At 38.7% G+C, this 13067-nt stretch overlaps 1 protein-coding gene across 3 annotated transcripts in view; it reads right to left on the bottom strand.

The window, feature by feature from the left end:
* The window catches only part of GPALPP1 (GPALPP motifs containing 1), a 34293-nt gene that overhangs the window by 15713 nt on the left and 5513 nt on the right, over positions 1-13067 (bottom strand). For 2 of the 3 annotated variants that reach the window (XM_010592601.3, XM_064270100.1), the window contains 3 exons: positions 10536-10637; positions 8753-8858; positions 936-1070 (listed from right to left, as the gene is read on the bottom strand). In XM_010592601.3, the coding sequence (XP_010590903.1) occupies positions 936-1070; positions 8753-8858; positions 10536-10637 (343 nt within the window). The remainder of the gene's footprint in view (positions 1-935; positions 1071-8752; positions 8859-10535; positions 10638-13067) is intronic. The other variant, XM_003412607.4, reaches the window with a different exon arrangement.

Raw genomic sequence — 13067 nt, 5'->3', positions numbered from 1 at the left:
CGTTACAAATACTTTCATCTAATCTATAATTCTTTTGACTTCATGCTATCTTCTGCCATATAGAAATTTTTACATACACAAACTTGCCAATCTTTTTCTTTATAGCTTCTGGGCTATAATTTTCTTTCGATAACATTCTACTGTGTTTAAGGGGAAAGTTTACACAGCAAATTTGATTCCCATATACAAATTACTTAGTGATATTGGTTACATTTTCACAATGTGCCATCATTCTGGTTGTACCATTACCAGTACTCTAGTCTCCCTGCCCCCTTATCTTCTCATCTTTGCTTTAGAACAATTTTTGACCATTTGATCCTTTATAGATGCTTTTTAAAAGGAGCTCATTACTCACGGGTAATATTCTTTATTAGCCAATCTGTTATTTTGCTAAAAGGTGACCTCAAGCGATAATTTTGGTTTAAGGTTTAACATATATTGGTTTTTTTTTTTTTTAGTTGGTTTAAAAAAATTATTCATTCTACTGTTGCTGTTGCTGAGAATATACACAGAATAACATACATTAAATCAACAGTTTCTACACGTACAATTCAATGACACTGATTACATTCGGCAAGTTGTGCAAGGATTCTCATCCTCCTTTTCTGAGTTGTTCCTCCCTCATTAACATGAACGTACTGCCCCCTAAGGCTCCTACCTAATCCAGCTGCTGTTGTCACTTAGATTCCATGCAGACAGTTCTCAAAAGAGCACAATGTTTAAGGCAGACATTTTTTACTAGTTAAACTGAACTATTGTTTGGTTTTAAGAAGACTTCAGGGGATATTTTTGGTTTAAGGTAAAAGATTATCTCAGGGCAACAGTTCCTGGTAATTTTCTTTCAACATGTATATATATTTTAAAATTTATTCTTAAAATTCAGATTTTTAATCCATGTAGTCTGTCTCATCGAGTAAAGTACATTCAAAACTTACATCATCTCCTCTGGTCAGTTTTTCTTTCATTCTCTGGGCCCTTTTTTCAAACTCTGTCGTTACACTATAGTTAACTGGTCCTTTTGCAGGCATTGGTCCAACAATGTCCTCATCATCTTCACTGCTACTTGTTTCCTTTTAAAACAAGATATTACCTTTAAATTAAAAGCAGAGTTACAAGTTATAGAATATGATCCTAAATTACTCAAAATTTAACTTAAATTGATTACCAATAGGTAATAAAACAAAAAAGCAAACAATGCATTGCTGGTTAATCACTGACACAAAACCTTTGCCTTGCCTTCCAAAGTACGCTGAGAAAGGCAAAACCAACTTGAGAAATGACTTGCACCCAATAACTCAAGTGCATACATAGTACAGAGATGACAAATACATAGTGTGCGACTGTCACATCTCCTCTGTGTCCACAGCTGTTACGTTAGCTGCCGTCAAGTCAGCCCCAGCCTCATGGCAATCCCAGTAGATCTCATCAAATTATCTTAGTTCTCTTCCTGATGGACATAGGTGTGCACTCAGAATTCTCCTCAACGTAATAGTCCAGGTATCTACCACCAATTTGTCAGAGTTGACACGAGTTAAAAACTGTTTTTATTCCTGGCACATACAAAGCTCTCAGGAATAAGATGTACACAGTAAGGCATTCTTGGAAGCTGTATCAGCCTTCGTGATTCAGTATCGTCTACTGAAATAGAAATGTGCAAGAAATCATGAAATCCTGACCCAAGTGAGTCCTCACCTACCACCCCAAAAATGTAACAGTATTGTTATAAGCAAATTTAATTTGTTCCTATTAAATCATTCTGATAAAGGGTTTTTGTGTATGATTCTGTGTGCAATGCTATATACACTAAATTTAAAGGCAGTTCTTATCCTCAAGGAGAAGACATATTAATAACAGTGACATATTTGTCTTCCAGCTCTGATTGGCAGCTTCTTCCTATTGGTTCTCATACTAACAGGATCAGGAGTTCATTTGTATTGCTTTCATTTTCCTGCCATTCTATAACTCTCTGTAGTATCTTCTCTGAACCCTCACAGCAACTGCCACTTGCATAAATAATGTGACAGTTCTAAGTTGTCTTCTGGCTTACTCGAAACCACATACACATGATGGACTTTGGCATACAATGCCTTATTTGATCCTTATAACAAACCTGTGAATTGGACATTATTATTCCTGTTTTCCTTTGGAGGAAACCTAGACTTAGAAAAGTATACTTAGAAAGACTGAGCAACTACCTGAAAGGTCTGTGGTTCAGACTCACCCAGAGGCACCTCAGCAGACAGACCTGGCAATCTGCTTCTGAAAGGTCACAGCCCTGAAAACTCTATGGAGCAATTCTACTGTGCACACATGGGGTTGCCACATGTCACAATTAACTGGACAACAACTAAGAACAACAAATAGACACAAATAGTCGGTGAAATAAACTGATCAGATATGAAAGATATAATAAACTTAAAAGTATAAGAAATATATTCATATTAGGGTTTAAGAGGATGAAATAAGCTAATGGTATTTTTACTTTCATCTAATAACAGATGGTTTTATGAAGGTAAAATTTCAGCACACCTTGGTAGGATGATGTCTGAAATTTTTATAAATAAGGATGACTTAAGATGTTGGGAGACAGAAACTAAATAGGGAAATGGAAAAGCAAACAGAAAACTAGGCCCAACAAACCAAACTGAAAATGACAAGCTAGAATATAGGTATCAAATTCTAGGTTTTAAATCATTTTTGTGTCCTAGATATTTCTTTAAACCCCCCCCCCGCCCCCGTCCCATATACAATGGAAATTAAGTACCCTACTAGTTTACAGTTTGGGCTGCAGAGTTAGAACTAGTTTCAAGCCTTCCATTTGCCACTGTATTACCACTGTGTCCACAGGCATGATTCTCAGCCTTGGTTTCCCTTGTCTTTTAACTGGGAATTATTACAGCTCCAACCAATAATTCCTGTATTACTAAGAGAACCCTACAATTTGTTCACCCTCTTTGAAGCCATGCCCTTCTAAGGACACTGCGGACTGTAACTAACTCCTGGGAAAGAATGTTGGTAATTCTAAACCAATCACTTTGATCTCATTCTTCTTGCCCAGCTGGTGGCTTAGATGTGGCCATGTGATGCAATTTTGGTCAAAGAGACATGAAGGGTGGTCTACAGGAAATCTGCCAGAAAGGTTCTCTTTGCTCTACAAGAGGGGCACAGGATAGGGACCGTTCTCCTTCCCGTATCTGAGAAATGTGGCAGCCTTCTTGGTGTAATGAAGGGAGCCAGTCTAAGAGGACAAATGAACATGCAGTAGGTGACAGAGCAGAAAGGTGAGAAGAACCTGAGCCCTTGGTGATGTCACTAGGCTGCTGAATTAACCAACCCTGAAATGACCACACCTCCAAACCTCTTGTTATGTGTATTAAAAATAGCTCCCTTATTTGAGAATAAAGAGTATGTGTCACTAAGGGTACTACATAAACAGCCCATTTGCTAACTAAGTAGGTTAAGACAAAGTTCTCCTTTGAGCTGGATCCTCCATTATTTGCAGCTGAAAGCATCCTAGCTGATAAACCACCTCCTAGAACCATGTGGATTAGTTTATGCAGGTAAGGTACTTTGCAGTGTCTAGCTTGTGGTAAGTGCTCAACAAATGTTAGCCATTAGTATTATTGTGCATGTTTTAATTTGTGGGTATATGTTGTGAATGAGATTAAGAGAAACCCCTCTTTGAGAAAGAAAAGTATGAAAACAAAAATAAAAGTATCTTTTGAAAAGGATTAGTCAAAAGGGAAAACATGAAGCAACCAATTCAGAACCAAGAGCACCTCAAACAGACATACCATGGTGTAACCCCTGTCCCATCCTCACCCCCAACCTTTAGTTGAGAGAAGCTAGAGAATACAGAAAATGTACTACCCAGAGAATTATATAAACAACCTATTTGCTAACTAAGTAGATTAAGACAAAGTTCCCAGCATGAATAAAGTTGAATTTTGCTACATCTTTTAAATTTTTTCTCAACTTTTTATTTTGAAAAATTCAAAACCTCTAGAAAAGCACTAAGACCAGTACAATGAATACCCATGTACTTTTACCAAAAAAAAATTTTTTTACCACATTTCCATTCCTTCTCTCTGTTTCTCCTTTTGAAACTGGGCTGCAGATAGCATGACGAGGCCCTAGGCTGACGCAAGCTTCCTTGCCATTTTTCCAGGACAGTGGGCCAACATTTTTGACTACTCCTTTTACAGACACAGCAGTATTCTGAGGCTGTTGGTTTCATGCAGGGGGCTCAATTCAATCTCTTCTGCTGTGAGCAAGCCTGAAGTTATAGCTCCTGTTCCTAGTCCCAACTCTCTAGGGCTTACAGCTGGGTTCTCTAAAACTACCATGGTCCCCTGCTATGTCAACTTGTCTTACTGCTCTGGCTTTGAATTCTCTCAATGTTATAAGTACCTGTAGATATCTCTTTCTTTCTTCTGAGCTTAGCTGTGTACTAACTTTGTTGCTATTTTATTTTCCTCCAGCACTACTCCTTTGTGTTACGTGGCAGAGAAAGCCTAGCCTGACACTGTCTTCCATATGGCTAGAAATCCTCCTTTCGGTAATCAATTTTAATATTTTAACAACGTTGTTAAAAAGGATTTCTCATATTCTGCCAAAATTCTTCAGTTACTTTCATAGTTTACTGTAAGTTGAACACCTATTATTCCGATTTAATCCTTAAAACAATCTTATGAGGCAAGTATAACCCACCTGCACATTACCAGTAATGAAACTAAGCTCTTAATATAAGGTGACTTGCCCGGGACTCAAAGCTTGGTGTGGCTCTTGCCTATCTCTTGGGCCTTATCTCTCACAATTCTCCTCCTTGTTCTATCTGTTGTACCACACTGGACTTCTTTAACTCTAAGTTTCTTCAAATAATCTTAACTTTGCCTTCAAATAAGCTCTTTGCACTCTTTGGAATAATCTTCCCTGCTCTCCTTACTGAACTATCTCCAATGCATCAATCTTCCATGCAGACATCATTTTCTCAGAGGTAAAGACTTTTTCTTATTTTTTTTCAGTTTAGATTCCCCTGTCATGGTTCCATTATACTTTGTCTCCCCTTTTGTATCACTGATCACATTAGAAATTATTTAATATCTGTATTCACTATGTTGTAAGTATGATAAGGGCAGGGATGGTGTCTGACTCATTCATTATTCAACAAACACTTTTGAATGTCCACTATGTACAAGGCACTGGGGACATAGCAGACAAAAATCTCTGACCCCATGTAGTCACATGCTAGTGGGGAGAGGTCAACAATAAACAAAAAGAGTAAAATAAGTAGTATGTTAAAAACCAAAAACCAAACCTGTCACTGTTGGGTTGATTCTGAATTATAGTAACCCTATAGGACAAAGTAGAACTGCCCCATGGCGCTTCCAAGGAGCCCCTGGTGGATTCCAACTGGCAACCTTTTGGTTGGCAGCTGTAACTCTTAACCACTAAGCCACCAGAGTTAGAGGGTGATAAATGGTAAGGAAAAAATTAAAAGACAAAAGGGGATAGGAGTAAAGGGAAGAGAAGCCAGCAATTTTAGATCAGGAAGTCAGAGATGGCCTCAGGAAGAAGGTAAAGTTCCAGCAAAAAACGAGAGGTGGTCTGGGAAGCAAGCCATTTAGCTATTTGGGGAACAGCAGCTGAAACAGAATGACCAGCAGGGGGAGCATGCTCAGTGGTAGGAGACTGCCCAGTATATGAGAAGAAGGTCAGTGGGGTTAGGTCAAAAAGTCAGAGGTAAATCCAAGTGCTAACCGAGGCCAGCTCGTACAGGGTCTTGTTTGGCTTTTGCTCACAAAGAGGAGCAGCGATGGGACGATTTTGAGTGTTAGGGTAGCATGACCTAACTTAGTCTTACTAGCCGCTATGTTAGCAACACGCAGTAGAGCAGCAAGGACTGAAGCATGGAGACCAATAAAACAAGTGAAATATGAGAGTGAGCATACTTGTTTTATGGGTGGAGCCCTGGTAGCATAGTGGTTAAGAGCTCAACTGCTAACAAAAAGGTCAGCAGTTTGAATCCGCCAGCTGCTCCTCGGAAGCCCTATGGGGCAGTTCTACACTATCCTCTAGAGTTGCTATCCGTCAGAATAGACTTGATGGCAACTTGTTGTTGCTGCTGTTGTTATGACCAGTGTAGTAACAGAAGTGGCTGGATTCTGGGTGTCTTTTGAAGTAGGATTTGTTGACACATTCATTTCTGTGACTATGTACCTACACACAGTAGGTCCTCTATAAAAATTTGCTGCAAGAATGAATAAATAACGCTGAAGTTCACTACCTTAACCACTGCATTATGTTTCCTTTCAATATCAGCCTCAGGGTAACTGCCGAATTCTCAGAGGAGAATTCCGGAGTCTTTTCACTATATGAATTCATACACGAGAAGATGCTGACAGAATGCATAGGTGATTTAAAGTCCCAAGAACTAGCTTTGATCCTCGGTTTGGGTAAGTACAAGCTGTGTGATCTGGGGTAAATTACCCAATTTCTCTAGTCTTTAGCATCTGTGAGATGCAGATATCTATTTCATGACACTGTGAATAAGATAAAAATAAAATCCATGCATGTGGAAATGCATTACAAATTACAAAGTATTCTACGAATCTCAGCTCATACCAGGCTTCTAATAAGAAATATAGCCTTCAGACTTAGCTCCAAAATCGCCTGGCCTACTCTTTCATAAAATCACTTATCCACCTGTGTATGAGTTACATACAGTTACCAGAGCTGGGTAGGAGAGTAGTTAATTTCAGGATAAAGACCACTATTAAAAAGCTCTTCAGCTCTCTTTCCTTCAGGTCAAATCACAAAAATTCTTTAAACTTTTTCTCATGTTTTATTTTCTAACGCTTTAAAGTCTTCCTTCAAAAACAAGAAGCATATTCTTGAAAGCTAGAAATAGAAATACCATATGATCCAGCAATCCCACTCCTAGGAATATATTCTAGAGAAATGAGTCATCACATGGACAGACATATGCACACCCATGTTCACTGCAGCATTGTTCACAATAGCAAAAAGACAGAAACAACCTAGATGCCCATCAACAGATGAATGGATAAACTGTGATACATACATACAACGGAGTATTACACAACGATAATGAACAATGAATCTGTGAAGCATCTTATAACATGGATGAACCTAGAGGGCATTACACTGAGTGAAATAAGTTAATCACAAAAGGACAAATATTGCATGAGACCACTACTATAAAAACTCATGAAAAGGTTTATATATAAAAAGAAACAATCTTTGGTGGTTATGAGGGAGGGGAGGGGTGGGGAAGGAAAAACACTTAATAGACAATAGATAAGTGGAAACTTTGGTGAAGGGTAAGACAGTACACAATACTGAGGGAGCCAGTATAACCTGTATACGGAAAGGTGATGGTAGCTCCATCGATGCATCCAAACTCCCTAAGGGACTGAATTACTGGGCTGAGAGGGCATGATCTCAGGGAATATCTAGCTCAATTGGCGTTAACACAGTTTTTAAAGAATATGTTCTACATTCTTTGTTGGTTGAGTAGCATTTGGGGTCTTAAAAGCCTGTAAGCAGCCATCTAGGATACTCCACTGGTCTCATCCCTTCGAGAGTAAGGAAGAATGAAGAAAACTAAAGACACAAGGGAAAGATTAGTCCAAAGGACTAATGGACCACATCTACCATGGCCTCCACCAGACTGAGTCCAGTACAGCTAGATGGTACCTGGCTACCTACCACTGACTGCTCCGACAGCGATCACAACAGAGGGTCCCGGACGGAGCTAGAGGAAAACGTAGAACAAAACTCTAACTGAAAAAGTAAGAACAGACTTGCTGGCCTGACAGAGACTCGAGAAACCCTGAGAGTATGGCCCCCTTTCAGCTCAGTAAAGAAGTCACTCCTGAGGTTCACCCCTCAGCCAAAGATTGAACAGGCCCATGGAACAAAGGGCCTAAAGGACTAAAGGGGTGTACCAGCCCTGGGCATGGACTGGAAGACAGGAGGGAACAGGAAAGCTGGTAATAGGGAGCCCAGGGTTGAGATGGGAGAGTGCTGACATGTCGTGGGGTTGTTAACCAATGTCATAGAACAATGTATATACCATTTGATGAGAAACTAGTTTGTTCCGTAAACCTTCATCTGAAGTACAATAAAAAACAAAACGAAGCATAAAACCAAATCCGCTGCTGTCGAGTTGATGCCTACTCATAGCAGCCCTACGGGACAAAGAACTGCCTCACAGGGTTTCTAGGAGTGACTGGTGGATTCGAACTGCTGACCTTTTGATTAGCAGCCAGAGCTCTCAACCACTGTGTCACCAGGGCTCCAAAGTCTACAGCAGAGGATGGTTTCGATCCAACAACCTCTGGGTTATGGGCCCAGCTGGTCCAGAGAGTAGTTAATTTAGGTGTAAACACTATTATTAAAAGGTTTTTCAGCTCTCTCTCCTCCAGGTCAAATCGCAAAAACTCCTTAAACTTTTTCTCATATTTTATTTTCTAATGCTTTGAAATCTTTCTTCAAAAACGAGAAGCATATGTACATAGATAACACCCTGTCAAAACGTAACTGCCTTGTTATTTTTCTAACGGATCTTAAGTTTGTGACAGTGTTCGATTTCATCTACTTATGCTACGATCTTAAATTAATCTGAATACAATGTTTTCCATTACAGTTCAGTCAAATGATTGTAGTTATTACCACATAAAGTCTTAAGTTTGTTACATCTTATTCTTTAAACTAAAGTTCTACAAACCTTAGAGTTGAAATATGATACCTGTTGTCCTGGAGCATCTCTGCCTTTGTCACTTTTCTGTGTAGATTTAATAAAACCAGGTGGTAATGCAGGACCTATTATTGGTCTAAAAAAGAAAATTTACCTTTATCATTCTCCCTGACTTAAAAACAGTTTTCTGAATAAAAGCTCACAAAAATAAAAGCCAGATAGTAATAAATGTTGAAAATGAGACTTTTATTTAGTACATCATTTTATTAGTATTACCGAGCATTTTTTACTAGTATTACCTGTATTTTTCCCCTAAAACCAAAAACCAAACCTGTTGCCATCGAGTCGATTTCAACTCATAGCAACCCTATAGGACAGAGTAGAACTGCCCCATAGGGTTTCCAAGGAGCAGCTGGTGAATTCGAACTGCTGAACTTTTGGTGGGCAGCTGAGCTCTTAACCACTGGGCCACAAGGGTTCCGGGGTTAAAGTTATTTGCACATAAAGTCTTAAAGTATAGTAATGCAACCATGCCATGCTATGACTATATAAAAGGCTTCTGACCCCAATATGTGTTACCAGCTGTTTATTTCACACATATATAGTCTATCATTGACAAAATATAATTCTCAAGAAAGAAACTGCTATACATATAACTAATGTGTTTTCTTAAAAGTAATGTTATATCCCAGAGATCAGAAAGCTTTCGGTAAAAAGCCAAAAAGTAAATCTTAGGCTTTGAGGGTCATATACGGGGCTCTGTGGTATATCTGACTTTGTTTTTTCAAACGACATTTTAAAAATGTAAAAATCATTCTTAGCTGGGGGCCACAAGAAAGCTGATCCCTGTTATATCTAAAAGGGACAAAGTGACATGAAGCTTAGGAGATGCCACATGTGATTATTAACTTTGACATAAAATGAATAACAAGCTTTTCCACTTGTTCTTGCATATTGGTCTATAGTGTTATGAACTACAAACAATTTGGTGTGGAATTTCATATTCCATACTTCAAAGTATTTTAAATCAGAGAAGATAAGAATCGACATTTAGTATATGTTTATTCTGTGCCAGATACCATATGAAGACACACCCATGCTCGTATGCACATATATAAACATGAAACCTCAAGAATCACAACAATTCTGTAAGGCAGGTATTGTTATCCTATTTGAACCCATTGCTGTCAAGTCAATTTCGACCACAGTGACCCTACAGGACAGAGTAGAACTGCCTCCGTATGGTTTTCTAGGCTGTAATCTTTACAGAAGCAGGCTGCCACATCTTCCTCCCACAGAGTGGCTGGTGGGTTCAGCCTTTCGGTTAGCAGCCAAGTGCTTAACCAGTGCACCACCAGGGCTCTTCGTTATCCTATTTCACAGATGATGAATTTGAGGTTCAGAGAAGTTAGTCAAATTTGTCTAATTTAGCAGATTGGTTTTGTTTATCAATAAAAAATTAAGAAAGTCTGTGAATTAGAAGTGCGAATATCAGGATTCTGGCCCCAGCTCTACCACTATGTATACAATCTCCAGTAAGTCACTGGGCTTGTTTCCTTATCTGTTTTTAAAAAGGGGGGAGAGGGATAGTGTTCTGCCTAGTCTACCACCAAACACTTTCTTGAGTATCAAGTAAGACATGTGGAAGTTTTATGGTAAACTATGTAAATAATTAGTTTTACTATAAATGACCTATTTCAAATGTTATATAAATATATTAATTAAAAAAGTTTCAGATAACTTTTTAATAGATTAACAGACATTAGTGGAAATATTTAGAGAAGAGTAGCCTGAAATATTACACATTTACTACCTTGGAGGAGACTCATCCTGCTTTTTAAATCCAGGAGGAAGAGCTGGTCCAAAAAATCCATCATCGTCATCATCGTCATCATCCTGATTTCTCCTCTGTTTTCTAGAAACACAGTAGTGTAACTTTAGGCAGCTATGGCAAAACATTTTGCGCAAAGAGAAATTTTAATTTTTAAAGGGAGTATTAACCTCAACCAGTTGGATAAATGCTTGAAACAAATAAACTAATCTTGCCAAATAAGAAAAGTGAACACCACAATGGTTCCTACAATAGCATTTTCCTAGAATTTATTTTTGGCCTAACGATATAGTGGTTACTAATAAGTCAATTTCCTATACTTTCAGTGGTATTAAAAATTCTGCTCAATGAAGTTCTGAATAGTCTACTTGCTAAATATTTTTGAGTAAAAGTTTATGACTTTGACTTTTAGATTCATTTAAGGAGGCATTTTAAGTTGCTATTTCTGCCTCAAAAGCTTTAAAATGCGTCAAAAACCTAGCTACCCAGTAAGAAACACACACTTGACTTCTTCTTCACATTGGTCTATGGGGAGGGGAAAAAAAAAAACCTCGCTGTCGAGTCAATTCCGACTCATAGGGTTTCTGAGGTGTGGCTGGTGGATTTCAGCTGCTGACCTTTTGGTTAATAGTCAAGCTCTTAAATACTGCACCACCAGGCTAGATTAGAAAAGAAATCCAATCTGCAAAAGAAGAGGAAGGAGAGTCAGGAACAGGAGGAGGAAATGGAATGTGTAGCTAACTGCCTCCATGAACAACTGCCTCCTTTGCAAAACAGAATTTCAAATTTTCATGGAAGCTAGCCTTTCTGGAGCCATGGAGGCTGGATGAACCTCCAAAACTACTGCCTTGAGATGGTCTTTAAACTTTAAATCAAAAATACCCCCAGCAATTTTCTTCAAACCAAATGATAGTTTAGCTTAGAATGTTTCCCTTGAGCACTGTGCTCTTTTAAGATCTATTTATATGAATCAAACCGACAGTAGCAACTCAAAAGATTAGATAGGAAATGCGGGGGCAATGAGTGTATGTTAATGGGAGAAGAACAACTCAGGAAAGGAGGGTAAGAATGGTTGCACAACTTGAAGAGGACAATCAGTGTCATTAATTGTACATGTAGAAACGGTTGAACTGGTGTATGTTCTGCTGTGTATATTCTCAACAACAACAAATTAAATAAATAAATAAAAACAGATCCAGTCTTAGAAGAAAATCTTTCATTTACTTAACCAAAAAACATGTTGTTATTAGGTGCTGTTCAGTCGGTTCCAACTCATAGTGACCTTATGTAGAACAAGATGAAACACTGCCTGGTCTTGCCCTGTCCTCACAATTGTTGCTATGTTTGAATCCACTGTTGCACCACTGTGTCAATCCATCTTATTGAGGATATTCCTCTTTTTCACTGATTCTCTACCTTACCAAGCATAATGTCCTTCTCCAGGGACTGGTCCCTCCTGAGAACATGTCCAAAGTATGTGAGACAAAGTCTCACCATCCTGGCTTCCAAGGAGCATTCTAGCTGTACTTCCTTCAAGACATACCCATTTGTTCTTCTGGCAGTCCAAGGCATATTCGATATTCTTGTCCAACACCATAATTCAAAGGCATCAATTCTTCAGTCTTCCTTACTCATTGTCCAGCTTGCACATGCATGAGGTGATTGAAAGTACCACGGCTTCGGTCAGGTATACCTTAGTCCTCAAAGTGACCCCCTAGCCTTTTAACACTTTAAGAAAGTGTCCTGCAGCAGATGAAGTAGCAAAAATGCATTTTCTTTAGTGTTTTAATATTAGAGAGAATGTATTTTCTCATTCTTTTTAGTATAGCTGTATAAGCTGTGATTAATTTCTATTCCTTGGAAACTGGTGCGGGATCTGTTAAAAATATAGCTGAGCAGCCTGTTCCACTCTTAAAACATAACAAACACCCTAATACCTCACAACATGTTTTCCTCTATCTAAAAGAGGTGATTGAGAGCTTGACGTGACTAACACCATAATGATGCTCTAAGTAATCACTAAACATTTTTTTATTACACCAGCTGCACCGGTCTCTTCCAAAGGGGTGTGGAGCTATCTCAGCTCCTGTGGCCTTGGTCTCTCTTCTTCTTTTGTTCTCTTGAGAAATGGCCTCCAGCCTGCAAACCAACAGGAAAGCTTTCTGGCATTTTTAATCTCCAATTCTCTTTCTTGCTCCCTATCTCAGCCACAGTGGACTTGACAAAACAGTTCCACTAGCTGAGAGATTCTTAGGTAAGTTTTTCAGCCTGTTACAAATATACTGATTAGAGTCCAGATGCCTGATATGCATACCTTTAGTTGAATAAAAAATTTTTTGTAGTTGTTTTGTGACATATAAGACCATCCATGGACTACGTGCTCAAAACATTAGGTAACCCTGATCTTGCCCATATAAAACCCTCCCATCAACGTTTTAGGGTAGACAGAATTTGAGAGAAATTTAACCCACTCTGTCTCTTGAATACCGGTATTCAATAAAGCCCTCTTACTGC

This window comes from Loxodonta africana, chromosome 17, assembly GCF_030014295.1.
Source record: "Loxodonta africana isolate mLoxAfr1 chromosome 17, mLoxAfr1.hap2, whole genome shotgun sequence".
In the NCBI taxonomy this organism is placed as follows: domain Eukaryota; kingdom Metazoa; phylum Chordata; class Mammalia; order Proboscidea; family Elephantidae; genus Loxodonta; species Loxodonta africana.
This window is presented reverse-complemented; position numbering and strand designations above follow the sequence as displayed.